This window comes from Lytechinus variegatus, chromosome 4 (genome assembly GCF_018143015.1).
Source record: "Lytechinus variegatus isolate NC3 chromosome 4, Lvar_3.0, whole genome shotgun sequence".
Classification (NCBI taxonomy): domain Eukaryota; kingdom Metazoa; phylum Echinodermata; class Echinoidea; order Temnopleuroida; family Toxopneustidae; genus Lytechinus; species Lytechinus variegatus.
In genome coordinates this window covers 37,555,992-37,579,730 of record NC_054743.1, presented here as the reverse complement: position 1 = coordinate 37,579,730, position 23,739 = coordinate 37,555,992, and the positions used below count along the sequence as shown (strand labels likewise).

General features: G+C 37.7%; 1 protein-coding gene across 2 annotated transcripts; it reads right to left on the bottom strand.

The window, feature by feature from the left end:
* Positions 1-531: 531 nt before the first annotated feature.
* On the bottom strand, positions 532-21,786 carry LOC121413979 (serine/arginine repetitive matrix protein 1-like). Of its 2 annotated transcripts, XM_041607008.1 has the most exons (15): positions 21,751-21,786; positions 18,510-18,599; positions 17,701-17,823; positions 12,776-12,946; positions 12,150-12,304; positions 10,832-11,101; positions 10,241-10,507; positions 9,138-9,197; positions 8,405-8,494; positions 7,548-7,724; positions 6,502-6,625; positions 4,554-4,762; positions 2,793-3,936; positions 1,678-1,806; positions 532-901 (listed from the first exon to the last, which is right to left on the bottom strand). In XM_041607008.1, exons 1-15 carry the CDS (start codon positions 21,772-21,774, stop codon positions 815-817), a joined length of 3,120 nt encoding a protein of 1,039 aa, XP_041462942.1. In that variant the 5' UTR covers positions 21,775-21,786; the 3' UTR covers positions 532-814. The 2 variants fall into 2 exon arrangements, with proteins under 2 accessions (XP_041462942.1, XP_041462943.1); XM_041607009.1 differs by lacking the exons at positions 18,510-18,599; positions 21,751-21,786 and adding an exon at positions 15,143-15,311 and having other exon boundaries at positions 17,701-17,790.
* Between the last annotated feature and the right edge of the window lie 1,953 nt (positions 21,787-23,739).

Sequence of the window (23,739 nt, the reverse complement as noted above, 5' to 3'; positions counted from 1 at the left end):
TTTCAGGTCTGCCAAAAAAAAGTCAATATATTTTAGGTCTAATCTAAATGAATGAATAATTTGAATCATGGAATGGAATGGCAGCATTTGTTACCCAAAGAGTCTACAGATCATAATTACTCCTCAAATACTGATACACTAGAGAAAAAATTAAGTTCAAAATTACAAATGCAGTTCTAACGTTGATCACTGATCACTGAGTTTTACACACAGCGACATACAGGGGATATGATTGACCAATTTAGTGCGGGTGCAGATGGGAGGGGGGCTTCAAGTATGTCAAAAAAAGGTAATTTATTCTGTGACATAACAACATCCCTTTCTCAATCCATAATCTGTTAAAATGCCACCCAGTTATGACCACTACAATGCTACGGGGTCAAATTCATCAATGCAAGAGATAAATATATTTTTACATGACAAGAGTAGTCTGACTCGAAACTTGGGGAGTTGGAACAGCAATTCCACCCTTGGTCTGCTCTGGATAGATCACACAGCTACTGTTTGGCTGCTCCGATTTTTGCGGAAGACTTCCTATGTCATGTGACAATACATCACTCTCTGTTCTTGAGTGCCATGTAAGTCACTGCACAACAACCTGATTCATTCATAACACAGGGCTCCTCCCTTTCCAAATTGACCAAACCATATCATCTTTTGACCAACAAAAATAGGTGGAATGGAATTTGATTTCATTCAATGTGTACAATAAAAAGGAAAAGCAATCATTATTTGGGGGTGAAACATGGAATATAATGTACAAAATTATTCATTAAAATCTAATTAACTTGTCTGATATTTTAAAGAAAAGCTCCTAATCTGTCGATTGTCTCTTGCTCATGGACATCAGTGCTCGCTCTCGAAGAAGACGTTCTTTTTCCTCTCCATCACTCTCAGATTCCTGAATTAAGATAAATGATGGAAAAAATGGTCATTGGAATCATAAATTACTTCTTTTAATATTTACACAAAGATATAATTTCCAATGAATTACAATAACATACTTAGCATCATGCCAACCCCAGAAGGACAATTCTATGAAGAAAAAAAACCCTTTGTGTACATCCAAGCCCCATTTGTCCATTCTTACTTTACTTCATTTGCAATGATAATTAGCAAATTTCCACATGAAATAGAAAAAAACATACAAATTCATTTCAGGAATTTTCCACCGAATGAGGTTTGGAACATACCTAGTTAAGGCATTCCCCAATAGTATTTATAGTCCTAATCATTAATGAAGAATAAATATATATCGGTACTTAAGCAGACAGACCAACTTATGCAAATCCTGTGTTATTACCGTAACCTCTTGTAGGTCAATCGTCTCTTTCAAATCAAGCAATTACCAGAGATTTGACAAATGCAGAAGTAGCAAGGCAATTCATTAAGATAACTTTTTGTCAAGTGAACCCCACTTTTATCAATTTTTATTTCTCTTCATGAACTACTTTAACCCTGGTAATTTGAGAGCATTCCACCATTTCATATCAAGCACAAAGCAGAGATGAATCGTCTCAAGAAAGTCCTCCATACAGGATTGCCCAACTGATATTCATTTTTTAATTTTCTTTATTTTTTTATCATTAATTTATTCTTTTTTTTGGGGGGGGGACTATTCAGATCGCAAGTAATGATGTGGTTTTAAGAAACCATACGATCTCCATTTATAATTACCTGCATTTCTTCTTTCTTCTGCTTCTTGTGTTTCTTATGTTTCTTGTGCTTTTTGTGTTTCTTGTGTTTCTTCTTCTCCTTCTTCTCTTTCTTTTTCGAAGTACGTTCTTCTACCTCATTCTCTGACTCCTAAGAACAGAAAAAAATACATAAAATGCAAATAATGTAAAAAGCAAACTCATCTATACACAAAAAAAATGATTAATACGTTCTGAGAGGACAAAGCAAAAAGAACCATAAGGACGAGACTCGGACGAGTGTTGATAACAAGCGGCTATAAACAGCTCTACACTCTGGAATGGTGAAAAGCCTAAGCTATAAATTAACAATGAAACTAAAATATATTGATAGATTTCTCATCTAGAAATGAGACATTTTAATTATAATTTTTCAAATATGAAATGTAATTGAATTGGATATTTTATTACTTCACTGCCATCTGGCATTTGGTATTATCCAAGAGGGAATACTGATCAACATTAGCCTTTAAGAAAATTGCATGCATTTATTTCCTTCCTATAGCACTGGAAAAAGCAATAAAAGATGATCAACTCAGTCTGAGTCATGTTAGAAGGGTAAATTGCCAATTCGTCTATTGGCAACTTTTCCATTCATCACATGGTCCATCTCCATTTAGACTAATACCATTCCATCCAATCATCACTTTGTCTAATCACCAGTCCGTTTAGGCCCATTTCATCTCATAACCAGTTGGTCTAATCTCCATTTCATTTTCATTTATTTTGCCCAATACACTTGGTCCAATTAGACCAAATTGTATATGGACTAAATGGCTTTTAGACCAACTGGTTATTAGACAAATGGTGAGTGGAGGAAATGACAATTAGACCATGTGGAGAGTGGAAGAACTGATGGCACACCAAATGATATCAGACCAGTTGGTAATTGGACAAATTGGAATAAGACAAAGTGAAAATAAACAGTTACATGTACCTGCAACATTCAACAATATCTTACCATCTCTAAACTTACTATTACATTTTCAATTTGACAAATCATCACTAATTACAGAGACAAAGTGCTAACTGTAGATGAACCAATGGAATAAGTAAGCAATAAACTTCTGTAAGAAAATGAATCAACTATATACTTACTTCAGATGTCACCTCTACTGATCCTCTTTTCTTGCTTTTCTTTACCTTTGGACTTTCCTTCTCTTGGTCAACATCCATCTTTCTATCGTCTTCACTCTCATCATCACTATCAGCTTTTTCTCTCTTCTTCTTTTTCTTCTTCTCGCCACCTCTATCCTTGCGTTTTGGAGACATTGGTTCTGGAGATGGTTGTTTTCTCGGGGGAGGTGATGGGGAGAAATCGCTGTCATCGTCTTGCTGCTCCTGACTTGGTCTTGGTCTCTTCTCTGGGGACGCATTATCTGATGAATCACCCCTTGATAAGTCTCTCCTACGCCTCTCTTTCTTCCTTGGTGGACTCGGACTGTCGCTATCTTCATCACTGTCTTGCTTCCTTTCTTTGACTCTCAGATTTTCAAGACTTTGTCGGGAGCTGTCCCGGCCTTTCCTCAACTGTTCTTTCTCATCTGCACTGCTCTCTGCAGAGCTGTCATCTGAGACAGCTTTCTTGCGGGACTTGCGTCTCTCATCTGGAGAAGCATCATCACGCTTTCCCCTTGGAGGACTTTGCCTTCTTGATTTAGAGTCCTCAGGAGTCATGCTACGACGATGTTTTGGTGATCTGCTACGGCGTGGTTTTTCAGCAGATGAGGTTCTTTTCCTAATGTCGGGGGAAGATACTCGCCTCCGTCTGTCAGGACTTTGACTTGTCCTTCGACCATCTGCAGACCTCTTGCGAGGACTTGGACTCCTATTCCGCTTCTCTGGGGTTGGGCTACGCCTCCTCTTTTCAGGGGTGGGGCTTCGTCTTCGCCTTTCTGGAGAAGGGCTTCTCCTTCGCCTCTCTGGAGTTGGACTGCGTTTGCGTCTTTCAGGTGTTGGACTGCGCCTGCGTCTTTCAGGTGTTGGACTACGTCTGCGTCTTTCGGGTGTAGGGCTACGTCGTCTTCTCCTTTCAGGTGTTGGGGAACGACGCCGTCTTCTGTCTGGTGTTGGGCTCCTTCTGCGTCTCTCAGGACTACGCCTCCGTCTGTCAGGAGTTGGACTTCTACGCCGCCTTGGTGGTGATCGACGTGGAGAGCGCCTTGGAGGTGATCGGCGGCGTCTCGGTGGGCTGTATCTTCTTGGAGGGGATCGACGACGGGGAGAAGGTGATCTCCTACGTCTGAAATAACAACAATACAAATTAATTATACAATACTGTTCATACTGCTCACGAGAAAAGCAAAAATTAATATAAGTTTAACACAGGGTAATTATTTTTTTCTAACTGTGCAGCATGTTTCTCTTACCTAATATCTGTAGCCCAAACTTGAAAAAAGGTGAATTAAACTTGGGGTGATTTTAACCTTGGAAAGCTGACATAATTATATACTACACAGTACCATGTAAATTCAGCAGGAACTCTTATGACCACAGTTTATGAACATCCCAAAGCGTAGAATGAGAATCTTAATTATATTATCATTTGATATTTAACTTTTGTGGACATGCAGTTTTTTTTCTTTTTCATCTTCTGAATCCAGTGAGTTTGATAGCTGATGAAGCTCCTAAATGATCAATTCTTTGGCAAGGAAACCTTTAGAGGTCATTTAAATTGATAGATAACTCACTGCAAAATCTAAAAATTTTTGTATTGCAGCTGCGTGTCCTGCTCTGTTCATTAAAATCAACTTCTCTTCTGAACATGGCAATAACATACTGGAGGCTATTTCAAAATGAATTGCGGTATTTTTTTTTTTTAGTGCTGAACTGTCCAAACGTATTCTTTGTGCAACTTACCTTGGTGGTGACCGTCTTCTCCTGCGATCATCTGGAGAGCGGGAGCGTGACCTTGAATTCTTTCTCTTCTTTTTGTCTTTCTCATCTTCTGAATCTGAATCGGACGAGTTGGATGGTGAGCGGCGTCGGTACTGACGTTTAGGGAAACGGCTTTGTTTCACTGGAGATGGTTTTGTGTCCTCTTCATCACTGCTTGAGTGATCCTTGCCCTGGAATGAACAATTCAAATCATAAAGAAATTAGGAGAACACCTTAGGATAAAAAAGGATATATTTTGAAAGACGAACACTTTATAAAGACCATCATAATTAAAGAAACATATCTTTGGTCAATTTCAGAAGAAAAAAAAATCACAATTATTCGACCCAACTATTTTTTGTACTGTTATTTTGTCATCTTTCATAAGTTTTGCATGAAATGACAGTTTTCACTGTAAATAAAAACAGGGGCCACATTTAGTTTAAAAAGAGCAGGCTTTTGAAAGGGGAATTGTTCAAGCTTTGATTCAAACTTGGAACACACAAACATTGGTAGAGTAATGAGGCATCTCTATAAACTTGCGTGATTAATTGCAAGTCGTTATGGGGGGGGGGGGGTGATGGGTGGTCCCAAAATGAATCATGTTTTGCAATATATTGCTAACTTGCAGGTGATTGCTGATCTATTTTCTAAAACAAGGAAAATAAATTTGCTACAGCTAACATTAATCAATAATTGTAACAAGTGGAATGCCTCTGGCCGTCTCACCTGCATCACGCGGTTCAATATAGCAGCAGTGCTGACTTTGAATACTACTCTAACTCGCACAAGATGTTCAGTGATACATGGTTACTCTTATGTCCACTTTTTATGAACTAGACCAATAAACTTACAGAGATATGATGGTTATTCAACAAAAAATCCCAACATGGCCAAAGTTCATTGACCTTACATGACCTTTGACCTTGATCATGTGACCTGAAACTCGAACAGAATGTTCAGTGATACTTGATTACTCTTATGTACAAGTTTCATGAATCAGATCCATAAACTTTCAAAGTTATGATGGTAATTCAACAGATACACCCAATTCGGCCAAAGTTCATTGACCTTTGACCTTTGTCATGTGACCTGAAATGCGCACAGGACATTCAGTGATACTTGATTACTCTAATGTCCAAGTTTAATGAACTAGACCAATAAACTTTCAAAGTTATGATGGTAATTCAACAGATACCCCCGAATCTGCCAGAGTTCATTGACCCTAAATGACCTTTGACCTTAATCATGAGACCTGAAACTTGCACAAAATTTTCAGTGATGCTTGATTACTATTATGTCCAAGTTTCATGAATCAGATCCATAAACTTTCAAAGTTATGATGGGAAGTCAACAGATATCCCCAATTCGGCCAAAGTTCATTGACCCTAAATGACCTTTGACCTTGGTCATGTGACGTGAAACTCATGCAGGATGTTCAGTGATACTTGATTAACCTTATGTCCAAGTTTCATGAACTAGGTCCATGTATTTTCTAAGTTATGATGACATTTCAAAAACTTAACCTCAGGTTAAGATTTCGATGTTGATGCCTCCAACATGGTCTAAGTTCATTGACCCTGAATGACCTTTGACCTTGGTCATGTGACATGAAACTCTAATAGGATGTTCGGTAATACTTGATTAACCTTATGGCCAAGTTTTATTAACTAGGTCCATATACTTTCTAAGTTATGATGTCATTTCAAAAACTTAACCTCAGGTTAAGATTTGATGTTGACGCCGCCGCCGTCGGAAAAGCGGCGCCTATAGTCTCACTTTGCTTCGCAGGTGAGACAAAAATTACTACAGAAATTTGCGACTGATTTCTAATATTTTCTTGCAACATTTCCTTCGATGTAAAGAACACCTGGCAATTATGGTATTTGTGTTTCAATTAGGTGAATCAATAAGGTCATGTTATCCTTACCTTCTTATCATCATCACTGGAATCATCATCCTTCTTCTTAGTAGAATCTTTGGGAGGAGGGGACATAGAATCATCTCGTTTCTTATCCTCAATCTTCTCATCTTTCATCTTAGGAGAAGGAGACCTTTCAGAAAGATCAAGAAGAGACGGGAAAAGGTTTAGATAAGTTCAAATAACGGCTCAATTTAGGGATAGAAATAAAGTAAATGCTAATTTATTAGAAATTTGAAGTCATGTTGTTCTCCTGAGTTATCCTCTCAAGAGATACAGGGGTAAATTGTATACTCCTTTATAACATCAACTGAACCCTTCAATGTTTCATACTGTGACCTAATTATAATGTAGCTTTGACCTTGGTGAAATAATGTAAATTCTGTATAAGCATGGAGCAATTGGCAAAGGTTGATTATCCTGGTCTTTTCTCAGATGTCAAAACACCAATATTGTTCAGACTTTGTCAAGGTACAACGAAAGTCATTTAATATGCAACAACCATACACAATATTGAAGATCAAATGGTTATTAAACTAAGTGTGATAAGACCACATGGAAATTGTCAAAGTTCAATTACACTACAATGCATTACAAAAAAAGTGATTATGCCACATGGACTTTGACAGTGTGATTAGACCAAATGGCATTAGACAAATTGTGATCAGACCAAAAAGCATAAAGGCCTGGTCCCATTGGCCGACGGACATGAAACGTATTCATAACGGATACAGTGGACAGGCACAATTTTGGGGTGGTTCCATCCGTTTTCATCCACTCCACACAATGGGCAAAATGGGCTAACAATGAAATCACAGTGGATGGATGCTCGATGGATTATAGAGTGTATGAATTATGTATGCAAAGAGTACACAACGGATACATAATGTTTTCCAATGGATGGCATGATTCTTTTCCCTATTATATCCTATCTGAATCATTAAATGCAGTTGGACCAAGCTTTTAAAAAAAGCTGATATAAGACAAAGTGTGATTAGACCACATGGCATCAGACAAGGTGTGACTTGAACAACTGGTAATTGAATACTACTTACCTAGATGAACCACTTGATGATGATCGACCTCTCTTGGTTTCCTTCTTCACTGGAGATGGGGAAGGTCTTTTCTTTGACCCCACCTTGGATTTCCTTAGTGGAGATCGGGAGCGAGAGCGCGAGCTTCCAGATGAGCTCCCGGATGGAGAGGTGGACGGTGAACGACGCCTAGGTCCCCTGTAGAGAAATGACAGTGTACAAAGATGAGGGACAAGAATGATGGGGACCATTTCAAGCTGTCAATGAAGCCATACGCAATTTTACAGACAATCTGAATGTGAAGTATACATATTCCATCATAGCACTCACATCCTCTGGCAAGGCATATATCTAAATTTGCCATCCTCCACCCAGAATTAGTACATGGGTACCTGGTAGAAATATTTCCTTGAACACATAAGCACCTGATCAGGTACCCATGCTAAAACCAGGGTAGCAATATGCAGTGCTTCGAAACATTTATCTTTGAGCACTAAATGAATGTTGCATATTATCATCAGTATGAAAAAGACAATGAAAACAGACTTGCCTACCTCTGGGAATGAAAAAGTGTATTCTGTGATTAAAAAAAGTGTATTGTTCCCCCAAAAAAGTATTTCATAATAAAATGCGTGGCGCACTCGCTCATCGCAACGCTCAAGCTGCATGCAAGCTAAAATGCGCAGTTGCAGATGAAAATAAAAACACATATATCTCACCCTGGTTTTAACAAAATGATTAAAAAAAACAAGTCATCTGAAATTACATCGATCTAATAACCATATTTGTTTAAGTTTTATGAAATAGAGACATATAGAGATGATTTATCTCTATAAATGACGATATTGTAAAAAAAAAAGAAAAAAAAAGAACATTACCTCTTTGGTGACCTACTCCGCCTAGGGGACCTTCTTAACCTGCGTGGGGGAGACGGTCTACGCCGTCGCTCAGGTGATCTCCTTGGTGATCTGTTGGGGAAAAAATATCTTTAAAATATCAGTCAAGAGACAAATACCGCCTAATAAATGGTACTAAACACCTCAAAGTGTTTTGATCTACAATAAATGGTACTAAACACCTCAACGTGTTTTTCTGAAGTAAATGGTACTGAACACCTCAAAGAGTTTTTATCTACATTTGCTACTCACTCCCCATGTAGAGCAAATGAGTACCCTTGTAGGAAGCAATTCCTTGACTGCTCTAAAACCTATTCAGAGTAGGCCATGCTCATACTGGGGTAATAATATGAAGCACTTCAAAACTGTTGTGCTAAGTGCTCTATAATTTTGCATACTATTATTATTCAATATTGCAAAAATTGAAGAGTTCACACTTGTGTAACAACCATGTACCCTTCTTCTGCAATGAATTTTATTAAATCTTCATATATAGTCATCGCTATGGTTTGTGAAGTCGATTAACATTTTTCAAAATTTCCACAATAACTATTATTACTATTACTAATTATGTGCTTTACCTATTAGGTGTAAACCATGTAATACAATACTTACTGAAACTAGCAACACATTATCTTCTCTGCCAACCTTGACCGAATTTGTTGCCACTCAAGTCCCCTCATATTCACTTTAAATTAAACTTGTGACAACTTACCTCCGACGTGGTGGTGGTGATCTTCTGCGGGGGCTAGGTGATCTCCGTCGTTGTCTTGATCTGAAATAAATATAAAAATCAGACGAAGTCGACATACTGGAACATTCACAATCAGGGATAGTGCAGAATACAACATGCCAAGACGAAATTCAATCGAACTACAGCAACACCATCTAGAATTTCACTCAAAATGGGTAGATAGTGTATGTTGACTAATCTTCCATTTAATTCAAGCCTCTTGTTTGTCTTGGTAATCCTCAAAGAGAGTTGTCACTATTTCAGTTTATTACAGGATTATGTGAATGTCTTTGTCCTAGAACTGTTATGATGTGGGTGATACAATATCAAAATACATCTTGGAGGTTGCATTTTCCAAAGTTACATCATAATTAACTGTGGTTGTGATCCTGACCAAATAAAAGCAATAACTCACTGCATATTTTTCTCTATTTTTGTATAAATCCATTTCTCAAGAATGGAATGTGTTGGATATTTCAGGATATAATTATTGTTTGTAGCTTTCTGATATGCAATCATTGTGCATCTTCAAATATATTGTAAAAAAAAAAACACAAAGTATCCACAAATGCAAAACAAATGGAAGAATTTGAATAGTTGCCAAACTTATGTAAGAATAAATGTTTGAGGACACAATGCATATTATCAGACTTTAACCAAAGACAGACTTTAACATCTGTTACAATTTTCTATAACTAGCTCTTTTCTAAATAAGTGATATTGTTGCATAAAGGGCAGATAAACAATGTCGCCTAGGCATAATCGGCCATATAGACAATTAAAATCCCTACACCAACCTCCAAGCAAAGATTATGCATGTCATGCCTGCAATGCCCCCTAATATTCACCCATGTTGACAAAGAGAGAGTATCTTTCAAGTGTCAGAAGTCAAGTGTCAAGTGTGTGTGCAGCAGCGAAAATCAAGATCTGCAAGCTATTTGTTGTAAGACACCTGCTGCGAACCTGGAATATCTTGTGTAGCCAATCAAGATCTCGGAATCTCATGGAGACACTTCTCAGGTAAGGGATTGACATCCCCTAATTACTAAATCAATATCAATGGGTCCTTGTACAACAAGTCTTACCTTGATCTAGACCTCCTTCTGAAATCCCTACGCCTGTCCCTAGAACGAGACCTGGATCGTCGGTCCCTCCTCCTATCCCTGGAGCGAGATCTAGACCTTGACCTCTTATCACGTCGTCGTGGAGATGACCTGTGTCGTGATCTTGATCTACTTCTTGACCTTCGTCTCCGGTCGGCACTTCTCTTTCGTCTGTGTCTGTCTGGAGATGAAGTTCGTCTCTTTCTCCTTTGTTCATCATCACTGCTATCCTTCTCATCATCCTTAGATCTACAAATCCACATTTCAATATACAACAATCATTATATGACACATAAAATTGGAAACAATCCATGCATTCTCGTACTTACAAGCAGACGATTCCATCTTTGTCAGGATGAAATATTAGGTAAAAATTAATTGACATTACTGCAAATTATAGCTCTACTTTGCTGTCAAAACTGTGAATGTGGAATTCTTTTGTAAAATAGAAAATTAATTTTTTTATTCACAGGACAGTATATCTGCACATATGCAATGTGAAAGCAAAGTGTACTTTACTACCTCAACTGCAATAGTCTAAAGGGAGTGCTTTGGCTTTGAGACGCTGCTTACCTCCTTTTATCTGCAGGTTTCACAATCCCAACAGGAGGTGGAGATGGCGTTCCTTTGTCTTCTATCTTAGGAGGGGGTGTACCAGAATGAGACCTGGATCTAGACCTGGACCTCGACTTGGATCTGGATTTCTCCTTATCCTTGGCTCTGTCAGCGTCACCATCAGCAGAGGCATGTGGGGAATTGTCCCCTTCTTTGTCATCTTTTGACGGATCATTCTTACCCTCTGGGCGAGGTTCCCAGTCCCATTTAGCTGATCTCGGTGCTGGCCTGTGATGACACAAACAAGGCATTAGCGACACTGTGCCTCCCCAACTTGCGAAAATACATAGAAGTGTTGACCTAAGAGCAGAGCTGCCAACCTGAACAAGATCATTTCAGTATTTTTAAAGCTGAAAATCAGTATTTTGGAGAGGAAATCAGTATTTTCAAAGAAATACCATAGGACAACACATACAATTGAAACTGTGGAAATCAGTTTTTTGCATGAAACCATCAGTATTCTTCTCATTTTTCAGTACTAAATACTGAAAATCCATACTACTTGGCAGCTCTGTAAGAGTCTTGCAGATAAACATTAACATTTGGGATGAACTGAAGATGGAAAGATGACAGAAGGAAGATGGACACAATTTACATGGACTTCTTCACCTTTGGTGGGTGAGACGTAAACAGATTTTGATTATTTTCACATATCCAATGTACCAACACATTTAGAGCATTGTATCTTATATTTGATTTCTTATAGAAATGACTATAGAGAATACGTATGTAATACAATAATAAATTCCCACATGAAATGTGATGATTCCCAGAATTTGCAATGTGCTTGGCTATAAATCAGACTTGGTAAGCTAGATTTAGAATAAATCATGTTGAGATTCATGCTAACTTATATCATCATGCTGTAAGCCATGAGACAAAGAAATAAAGAAATACCAAGAAACACCTAAAATATTAATTCTTTTATAAAACCAGCAAATCGACCTTACAATAATTTAAATTGCATTCCGGTATGAATAAAATTTGCAGAATATACATTGCACTAGTGATATCATTGCCCAACAACATACTTTTTTACGCACCTTCAGTACCCCACTGACCAAACATTTGGAAGTAGAACCATTTAAATGTTACTATGATCAAACTTCACAAGCTGACGAGTTCAGGGCTTTTTCCTTTTTCGGCATTAAACGAGAGTAGTTTTATATATTTTTACCATAATAAAAAAATGAAAAAAAAATCTGTCATATTTGGACAAGAAGACAATGCAAAACTTAAGAATACAATGCATCCATTATTAACTGAAACAACTTACTTCGATTCATCTGGAGATTTCTTGTCACCACTTCCATTGACATCTTCCTTCTCGTCTTTGTCTCCTCGTCTCTTCTCTGTCCTGTCTCCATCACCCTGGACCTCTGTGCCTTCCTTCAGCTTGCTCAGCTCCGCCTGGATCCGCTCTTGCTCTTGCTGCAAGAAAATAAAATAAACAATATAATTCAAATAAAAAGGCTATGATTTGATGAAGACTATCAAATTGGTTCTTGTGTGTGTTTGTGTTTTGGCCCATCCTTGTTTGAAAGGCCAACCCCTTAAAAAACAAAAAGTCCTAGAGTCATACCTTCTCTCTTCCAAAGACGTCTGCTTTGGGAAACATTTTTGTCACAATTGAAGGTATATCATTTTCAGCAGGTACAGCTGCTGAAAACACTAAAGGACATAATGCCGCCTTATATTTGTATCGCTTTGACAAAACAAGAGGGATTCATTCTTCTCATGTCAGCAGAATTCCAAAATCATTTCAAGGGACAAGGGAAAAGGGGGGCAAGAAACCCCTTTTTTATATTTATAGATATTTCATACCCATCAAGAGGTTTGGGGCTTGCTCTCTCTCCAAGCCAGTACAAACCAGCCCACCTTACCAACCAAAAAAATTCTAACCTGTCTCTTCTTGATTTCCTCTTTCTTCTGTTCAAGAAACGGAGCTGGTATGCCGGCGATGTTCTCCTGAGCACTGGTGAGCAGTTCCCACAGTTCCGTCATGAAAGCCAGGGCATTCTTGGCATTGAGGAATCCCGTCAGGTTGATCTGCATGTCTTTCGGGTCAGGATGCTGCAAGGGTACACAGAAGAGCATGCCACATGAATTTTCATTACAGATACCTTGTGAAACCTGGAGAGCGTTTCATGACAAGCTTTGTCAGTGATTATTACTGACTAATTTTCTCTGAGCTGATCATATGCAATGATGTCAGTAGCTTTGAATTAACAGTCAGTGAACACCGAATAAATAGTCAGTGAACACTGCAGATTTGCTTCATGAAACGCTCCCCATAGCTCACAATCATGTGTACGGAGGAAACTTCTAAAGCATATCCATGTATAATCATTACCATGATAATTTCATTTAACTTTAATTCACCATACATGTATGAGGGAAGGAAGCGTAGTGGTGTCTTTAGTGTACACGTAGGAGAATTGAATCTCTGTTGAACTCAACTATGATCCATTCTTGACCAATCATCTTTCACAAAAGCATGGCAAATGTGGATAACGAGTCACACTATGAAATACATGCAAAGTGTTTTGAAGATTTCGAAACCAACACAAAATCCTTTCTTTTTAATAAACAGAAAAACTTGTAAATCGTTGGCTGGTCTCCATTATTTTTCCTCTCGTCTACTCACAATTTTACACATGGATATATCTTGAGAAGTTTTCTCCACACAGCATTGTGTCTGTACAAAGGACATCCACAGCTCTGTTCAAGAATTCACACAGTTCCATTAATCTATCTTTCTCTGCTGTATCAAGCTAACTTACCTGATTTCCACATATTTGTATTCTTTCTAGAATATCAAAAGCGAGCAGCAATAACATATCTTCCCTCAACTTTCTCAAAAAGAACAATCATAATTTCAACTGGAATAGCAACCAGAGAGTCAACCTGCATTTCAAAACTCTTGGTTTTTTTTTTTTCATTTTCCAAAATCCGGAGAAAAATTACATCATTAGGGCATTACTTCATATGAATTCAATTCTAACCAACTTAACATGAGACAATGTTCCTAAATTCCTCATAACACCAAAAAGTATTTCCTCATAAAACCAAAATATCAAATAGCTTTGTAAATCCAACTATGTTTTAAATGATTCCGATTAAGGATGCCATCAAGGCAGATCATATCACGATGATCTTCTTGAAACTTTCATTCTTTTTCCCCCAAAAGAAAATGAAATGAATCTGCAGGAAATTGTGATGATACATGTATCAATGTGTCTAGAGAAAACATAATGCAATCCAAAAGGATGCACTGTATCATGGAATAAAAAAAAGAAATAATCAACAACAAAAAATATTCATCCCAGTGTTAATGAATGTGATGCAGTATGTTTGGGCATTTTTTAATTAGTCCCACATTTATCTATTAAAAAAAATAGCAAAGGGGGCCAGAAAAGTCAATCCATTTTCATATAATACTCCATTAATAACAACCTACCTTTTCTGCTTCAGACCACTATCGAACACACAAATATTCCAATTGATTGCACTAACAAATTACGAACCACTATCCCAAAACTTTATTAAGAATAGAGGTGATATAACAAATGACTGTGGCATTCCCTAGTTATTGTTAACAGCTTCTGTGTGATGTACTTACAAAGATATATAAAAGCTTTGAAATGCTTTAATTGCAATCACTTCGACTAAACCATGCAAATTTCAAAAATCATACTAAAATGCATAACTATTATAGTGATAATAGTATCATTGTCATTTAGCTTCAAAATAAAATCCAACAACCCTGACCAAAGCGAAAACACAAAGCACAACAATGCAAATTCTATGCACATTCATCGCTTTTCTTGAAAAATGTGTGAACACGACCCTCTGTCAGCACAATATGGCACTGGAGAATTCAAGCCAGTTAGAATATCAACAACACTTATTTTCAAAACCCGCTAATTTGAGATTTCTCAAGCATAACAATCAGCTGACGAGCAGTGAATACATGGGATAAAACTTGCATTGTTGAGCTTTTTGTAGCTTGTTAATATACTATAGATTTGATTTTTCAATATGACTTTTGGCTTCGGTTTAACATTTTTTACATTATATCTTCAAAGTTGAATCTAATAGTGCTTTCAAAAATCAAATGAAATCAGGAGCTGCAAGTCAACATAAATCCCTGCATGCCGACACCAAAATAAAAAGATAGATCTATTAGTGTGTACTTATTCTACACTGCATTGCTTTGAAACACAAACCAAACCACTGGCGAGAGACACTGTCTCAATATTCCTGTACCGTGTGTGAAAGACAGATAGATATCCTCGATGAACCTGCAGACTTTCTTTTACCCTTTCCGCTGATGGGCTACGAAACCTTCTCACTTTCCGCCCGAATTTATATGGGGCGCTTGCATCGATCGCATCGGAGGGGAGGAGATGTGTGAGCGAATATTTAATCAAACAATCTGAGCGTAAGAGATCAAAGTCAGCAAATCAGCTTACCAGAAAAAGAACATGACATTACTCTATTAACATCAAAACCTACATGTACAAATTTTTTTATAACAATACCCTACTCTGGTTTTTTTAACTGACATTTGATATATTCAATTGAATTAATTGTTTGAACAACTTTTTAATGAGGGAATTACAAGTCTTTTGGCAGTGTATGTGTTGATTGCAGGTCACAAACTTTGATTTAATTAAGGCAAGGCCGCTTTCCAAATGGACATAGTCGTATTACGGCCCGAATAAAAATAAAATAAAAGGGGCACAATATCTAAAGCCAGTGAAAGGGGCATTTTGGGGAACTAGATTATTTTACTTGTAACTATTAAAGCTCCATGACCAATTGGCCAGAATTATCTTCTGTTTTTCCTTTGCATCTCTCCCTCTATAATCTATGTGAACTTGAGGCCATTCTGTTTCATCATGGGTTTTTCGTCAACATAACCTTTGACATCAGAACTTGTTGAAAAGTGTTTTATTATATATACAAAGCAGGAAACTTGAGTGCTTAATTATATTGTCAATTATCATTATTCATTTCAAAATGTGAGCAGATGATACGGTTATAATTATCTAAATCAATTTTAAACCCATTTTAATCCCACCTGATAAGAGAAACTCCTTGTTTAAGCAAGAAAATACAGATAGGATATAGTCATACTGTGATGAAATGCTAAGACCAAATTCTCAGTAAAGCTCTATATTGATGCATAATTTTATTTAATTACAGATGGCCATACTGCTTTGCTGATATTGGACATACTATTAATGTACTCTACCGTCTCTTGCAGTCTGAGGGAATGAATCTAAAACCTGAAACAAAATCATCAAAATGTCAATAAAATTAAAATCTGAAAACATATAAAAGGGGGAAACTTCCATTGAGTTATGAGCAAATCACACACAATTTATCATAAATCAGAGTATCATATTCCTTCAAAACAGAAGTTTTTTCTTCTTTTATTGGAGGGGTGGGGTCACAATTTCAAAATTTCTTAATTTTATTGTCGTTAAATAAATAATTTGATCAGCTCATAACATAGAAAGTATAGTAGCATGGTAAGAACTCAAAAATTTGATGAAAACATAGAAGTTATGTAATACTTACTTGTCTCAATCGCCTGGTCCTGGAAGTATTTATCTTTATGACCATACTAGGTAAGATTCATCTAGCACAATTCTTAGTTCTGATTTTTAATGGTAATTGTGTTATCACAAAATCATAGAAAAAATACATACATATACTAATACAAAACAAACTATTCATTTTTTCAGATTACCTTTTGTTGAATATTTCTCCAGTGGCATCTCATCATTACCTACCATTACAAGCTACATGTACCATGGAAAAGGTTCATGTGATGGCTCATTTAACTGCCAACTGACTTTATTTTTCATAGTTATTTTGTGGGCCAGTATTCAATTAATTCATCATTTTGGTTGGCAAAATGATATAAAATTATATTCAAGTACTTGAGTGGGATTAAAATACATACTCACTCAATAAGAAGGACTAATATTTCCTGTTATCAGTGCAAAACATTGCATGACAATCGGGTCTAGCCAAAAGTGCTACAAACATAGTAAATATGTGTACATGTAGCTCAACTGCTCAAGGCCTGGGAAGCCTTTACATACCAATCAAGACCTCTATATGTAATCTCCTCAAAAGGTTCTTGAATTCAAAACTGAATTATACTTACCTGTGATCAGTATCAGTTTTAAAAGCTTGTTGTGTCCAACTATAATTAACCATTGTTATGATAGATGAGGGGGGAGGGGTCTGAGAGGATTCCACTGGACACGTCACGCAATAAGTAGGTTCCTTTGCTGGGCCCGGTAACATAAAGCTTAGCAACTGATCACAAGGCTGATGTCTACAATTGATAGCATTGAGTCTAGAGTATGAGGAGTCATTAAATAAAATCAGATCCACAACCAATCACTTTGGTTTATATATTATTCCTCCTACCTAAATAAGACCTAATTTGCTTTGCCTCATCTTTTTTGCTTACCTTTTAGCTACCTTTAGGCCATGCAGTTGCACATCATTAAAGATTCCACAAACATCACTATTCTCATCTTGTGAACAGCATACTTATATGTAGTTCAACTTAAAATAAAAATATGCCTTATCAATAAGCATAGAAAGCAATGCATAAATACCTGCACAAGATGACCTATACCAATGACAAAACCTAACGAGTTCTCACCATGGCTACTATACACTTCACCTATGAAATAATGACCACAAAATATGGACCAGTACAATGATTAAAACATCCATCAATTTAAACTTAACACACAGTTTTTACTATATACAATATAGACAAGGCTATATCTTACTTCTTCTTCCAATTGGTTAAAGATGAACTCGATGAGGACATCATCTTCCACTCCAAGCATCTCGGTGACTTTCGTTGTAATCCATGGTTTTAGTGTATCCAAGTTGACCTTGCTCATGCTCACCTAGAGAAAATTGAACAACAAAATTGATGAAAGAGAGGGAAGAGGGACAGCCCATTGCAAATGGTCAGAGTCAGAGATCAAGTGATTGGCAAACACATCTCAACAACCAGCATTTTCATTTCCATGTCACCACTACTTGATTCTTGATATTTTGTAAGTTTACATTTTCAAAGACTACAAACCTTGGTTGGAATGAATTCCCAAATATTGTTCAAAGAGCCAGCAGGATGAACTGAGCAAAAACTATAATTTGTGGATAGACACATAGGCCCGTATTCTTTAAGTCGGGTTTAACTTAAACTCAGGTTTAAAGTTGTGGTTTAAGTATGGATAGCCAATTGTTACATAACTCACTAACAGTAGAGATATAATATTCCACCCCATTTGGCTCTCAAATCATTCATTATTGTGTAGGAAGTATAAATAGATTATTGTCTGCACCATCAATGAATCAGGAAAGAGCACAGTAAACATTAGAAACATACAACTTAATGACAATTTGGGCACTTTTGGCTTCCCATAATTTTAGAACAGAGTTAACCATGGTTGACTTCAGAATACGGGCCATAGACACCCCAAGCCGAGAGGTGGCTTATTCTCAGTTGCATGCAATCTTGCCTCTTTATTACCCCCCCCCCCCCCCCTTCATACATGTACATGTAGGTGAATAATACTTCAAAACATACCTTTCTCTCCATAATAGGATTGAACTTGAGCGATCTCAACAGCTTCTTTTTCTTATTTGTGAAGCGATTGTCTTGGTCGGCACTGGTGCCCTATAAGAAATTGGGGAATGGAGAGAAAAATAAGGGTTACTTGCATACAAGACATCATAAACTGATTTTCAATGTTAAACTGAAAATTTTAACCAATGTCAACCGGCATTTTTACTGATTTAGAGCTCACCTACACCTAGCCAAACCAGAAGCCATGTGGAGCATAGAACTGATAATACCTTGGATGTAGGCGTTTAAAGTGGAAAAAAAACATATTTGCCTCTCGTTGACTTCTCATGAAGAATCCCAAACACTATTTTAATGGCGCTGTACAGCATTTGAACATGGACTTGTAAGCGTCATCGAGCATTATATTTGCTGTGAGTAGAAAGTTTTCTAGGGAGGATTCTATTATAGTATTTCTTCCCTTTTTGCAGGTACATGTAGTTCTGGGGATATTGTAGTTCTGGGGATATTGCAGTTATTTGGTTTTTCGGACATCAGGCTCCACATAAAAACAAGGGAGAAATATTGATCTATAAATTTGTACTCACAGCAATATATTTCTATATGTACCTCGTATTTTAAGCAATTGTTATAGAGATCGCTCGCATTTACCGTCAGAAAATGATTTCACACACAACATCCTCTAAATCTAGTTGTATCGATAAGGGCCAAAAACAGAGTCTCAATTTTTGTTTCAAAATGCTGATCTGCAGCAGTAACTTTATTTAATTCTAACTTTTTCCAACTTGTTAGAAAGCACATACATGTATTCAATTTATTCATTTATATGCCTGCACTGCGGCAGCTCTGTTTTTGTTCGCCGCACGTTTGCATGAATTTGGTGGCTAACTTCAGTCCATATCAAATTATCGGTGAATCCAACTCCAACGAAGCGATATCTGACTGAAAATTTGAATGATGACGTCATATTCAAGCCGAAATATAGACCAAAAGCTTCGTTTTCTGTTATATGGTTGTTCCGTTGGCTCCACTCGCCAATTACAGAGGCCGAATTCTAACTCGATCTGTACAAGGGCTCAATGGCCATATATGTTTATGTATTAAGTTCAGATAAACCAGGCCAGGCAAGTGATAGTTGCGTGACAGCCGAAGTAAGTCACTTTTTTTCCTCTTAAGTTTATTTTTTTTCACATTTCGGTGGTTTTCAGGCCAAAATGGAATAATGATAATCTTTATTTTTATGAAATAGATCTCTAAAGAGTAAGACAAAAAATCGTTGAGCCCCGTCAGGGGGATTTGCATTGTTAATCCCCTAATGGTGGCTGCACAATCGTGAGCCGCGCCATCTGTGTATGAAGTTTAAAACAAATAAAAATGTTTAAAAACTCCTCGAACATGTCGAAACAGATTACAGACGGCTGCCACTAGTGCCAGCTGTCTAACGTTAGCCGAAATACATGATATCTATTCCATGCATTCTGAATCTGATCGCGATATTCCGAAAAGTCATGAAAGTGGTGGGACTGGGAATATTGTCAAGTCATTCACCATGTGACCTTGATTGAAATGTGACTGAGTCTGAGTGAGAGACTGGACAAGGCACTGGTGGGGAAATTCTCTTGAAGTCGGCCGGTGTGAAACTGCATAGATCATCTAGGCCCTATATATAGGCTATATATAGCGCCTTTTCCAGAGCTACCATTTTTACCAAGTCTCACGCATTATGCGTGAGACTCACACATTTTGGACTCTTGTTCATCCCCTCAAATCTCTGTCTCGCGCAACTATCACAGCCTATTCCCATATACATTGTACACAATGTCTGTGATCTCACTCAGATTCACAGAAAATCTCACGCATAGCTGGTCTTTGAACTTGGCATCTCTGCTTTGCGTATGTATGGTAGGGGGTCCTAAAGCTGCGCGGGTCCTAAAGCTACGCACCACTCATCGCGCATGCAGTTTTCAATGGCAAATGCGCACTCTGTGTGTGGAACTGTGACTGCAGAGTGATGAACAATTCCTATTAATTTTTTTCTACAGAGGCTGCAGTAAATCTCTAAATGCAGAGAAAACCAACAACTGTTAGGAAGTTTGGAGTTATATTCGCTTTAATTTTATTTTATCCTATAATAATTTGAATATATTTTAGAAATTGAGGCACAGGAAATACTATTTTTTTGCATGATAAATCGAGTGCGTAGCTTTAGGACCCCTTCTACATCGGGCGGCGAAATCAAGAGGTGTTCGAAAAACACGACCAGTAGAGGCGCACGGCCAATATGGGAGACTCTCTCCAATAGGGGAGACAATCTCCCACATTACCAAATCAAGTTTGTATAAATAATTACTAAGTGTGTCTTTTTGTATGTTCTTTCTATTCTTGCCCTTTGTTCTTTTCATTCTGGCTCATTGTCTTTCTTCGATCTTTTCTTTTGTTTATTTGATGTATGAAACAACACCAACAAAAGCATGATTTTTTCCACCCAAAATTTTGTCTCACCGAGGTCAGAAGCCCATTTGATTTGTGTGTGATTGACACCAAAAATCCTTATCAAAACAAAAGTAGACGGTGAATTTTTAAAGTAGACGGTGAAAAGGGGTAATTTTTCATGAGGAATCTGCTTATCACATTTTTATTTGCCGCCAAGGTAATCCTCTTGCCGCAAATGTAAACAAAGGAAATTAGTCTCCAAAACTGGAGACTGTCTCCGAAATTGGATACCCAAATTCTTTACAAAAGTCTCTGATATTGGAGATAATCTCCCACATTGGAGACAGTCTCCAATATTGGCCGTGCGCCTCTACTGACGACGGGATTTTCGTATTTCTATTTGAGTTTTGTGATAATTTCTACTTGGCTATATGATCTTTAGAATGTTTGCCACAAATTAATGAAATATGATTTGTTGAGATATTAAAATTGGGACAGTTTTTATTGTTTGAAAACAAAGTGCGTAGCTTTAGGTCCCCCCATCATACACGCACAAGACAGACAGACGATACAACTGGCGCTGGCATACCCTCATGCGAATACGAGCAGGTCATGCACGCTTGTGTATGTACGCACGACAGCGTTACTCGTCATCGACCGAACACACACACCTCATCACGGAAACCTCACAATATTATTGACATTACATCGAAAATATCAGACAGCGTCATCGTGGAACACATTCTCTAATATCCATTAAATATAAAGAAATAACAGACTTGAAAATAATTCGGGAAATAAGAGTACTTACGCGGAAAAATCCGGCGTCTGTCATGGTGCCGTTTCTGTATGACTATGAAGTAGCTCACGCTCTCTCAATCAACTCAATGATCATTCATTCGACGTAGATGGCGCTGACGCAAATCGCTGCCGCATTGATTATGTCTGAAAAAAGGAGAGATGGAGGGGGGGTTAATAGCAAAACTTTCATTATTTTTTTTATGCAGGCCTCTACAATAAAAAAAATTGTAAAAAAAGATAATTTACATCTAATGGGAAATCTTATCAGCCCCGCCCACGACCCTCTTCGGGCTCAGACCCCCTTGCCCCAGAGGCGTCGATCCCGGTGGGGGGGGGTGGGGTCAGGGGGCGATTACCCCACTAATGAAAATATTTGGGGGCAAACATAACTTTTTGCCCCCCCCCCCTAATGATTCCGGATGTGCAAAACAAAATAAGATTGTAGTGTTACCCAGAAATCGGCAAGCGAGATTGAGATACACAACTCCTTTATCATGTTTATCTAAAATCGTGCTCAAAATGTCTGCTTTTCAAATTGGAATATAAAATTTGTCAGCTCGTGCTCGCATCATTTCTTTAGCAAAAACCCCTACTCTTTATGATTACACATAGGTGGATAGAATGTCCTGTTTTTAGTTCTAAACCTCAAAAGAACTCCCGCTTCGTTTTGCAATAATCGTTTAATGGATATAATTGTTCTTTATCAAAAATGTCCATTGAACTGTCAATTTTTTCAGATCGAATTATAAAATATTTCAGCTCGCGCTCGCATTCATTGTTCTTTTAGATAAACATCTCAATTATTGGTACCAAAATGCTTAGAATATCAAGCTTTCAGGTCAGAATGTAAAGATATTTCACCTCGCTCTCTAGCTGCATGGACTTGCATTATATGTTTGGAGAGATATGTATCCTCGTATCCTCCTCATGAGTCACTACAAACAGTCATAAACAGGTACCTTTTTCATGTTTCAGCCCTTTCAGCTCAGTATACTAAAAAAAATTCAGCTCGCGCTTCGCGCTCGCATTAATTTTTGTGTGAGATAAGTGTCTCTTTCTCATGAGTTATATATATATATATATATATATATATATATATATGCCTGTATGTGTATGGGGTGTGTGTGTGTGTAGGCCTAGGGGTGGGTGTGTGTTCGTGAGTTTGTTTTGTATGATCGAGCGCCTTTGGAACGTTGATTCATGATTTTACCCCCCCCCCCATGGATGGACGCCCTTTCCTAGCCATCCAAACTATTCTCATATTATGTTAGTCATAATTTTTTTTCAAGTTAGTATAAGATATAGGGCGCGAAAATTTTTTTGCCCCCAGGACACCGACCTCTGTTACGTCCTAGTGTGCTATTCAGACTCTGAATGTCTCGTATGGTGGGATCTCAGCGAGCTGATGCTGGTTTGCTTCGCCTGAAAGGGCGAGCGAAGCGAGCCATTTTTTTTTTTCTATATACAGTAGACCTAGTCTGCTATGCAGACTCCTTGAATCAGCTGTGGTACACACATTGCAGATGTGGGACTACATTTGTAGACAAGTTACGTCCCTGGATTAGGCCTATATGTTCAGTGAGTATACCGCGTTCAAGGCTTTCTTCAAATGGTCCTAAACATATGTCCCTAAAATTTGATATAGGTCTATGTGGAAACAGATCAGCTCTTGTTCCACGCTGATCAGAATTAGAAATCAGGCCCGCGAGTTAATAGGCCTATATACATAATTCAATTATTCAAACACAATTTTGTGATCGTGATTCGGTAAAGGTCCTATTGCAGGCACAAAGCGGAAATACACTGACCTGAAAATGGGGGCTGTTCGTAGGAATTCATGAACTGGGTATACTCACTGATCCACAGGGGCTGTTGTGGATGCACCCCCCCCCCCCAGAAAAGATATATCCTTGTCGTGAACATGGTGAAGCGAGTGAACTTTTTTTCACTTTTTTTGGGGGAAATCTTACTTAGTGACAGATTACCATGATATTTAGAA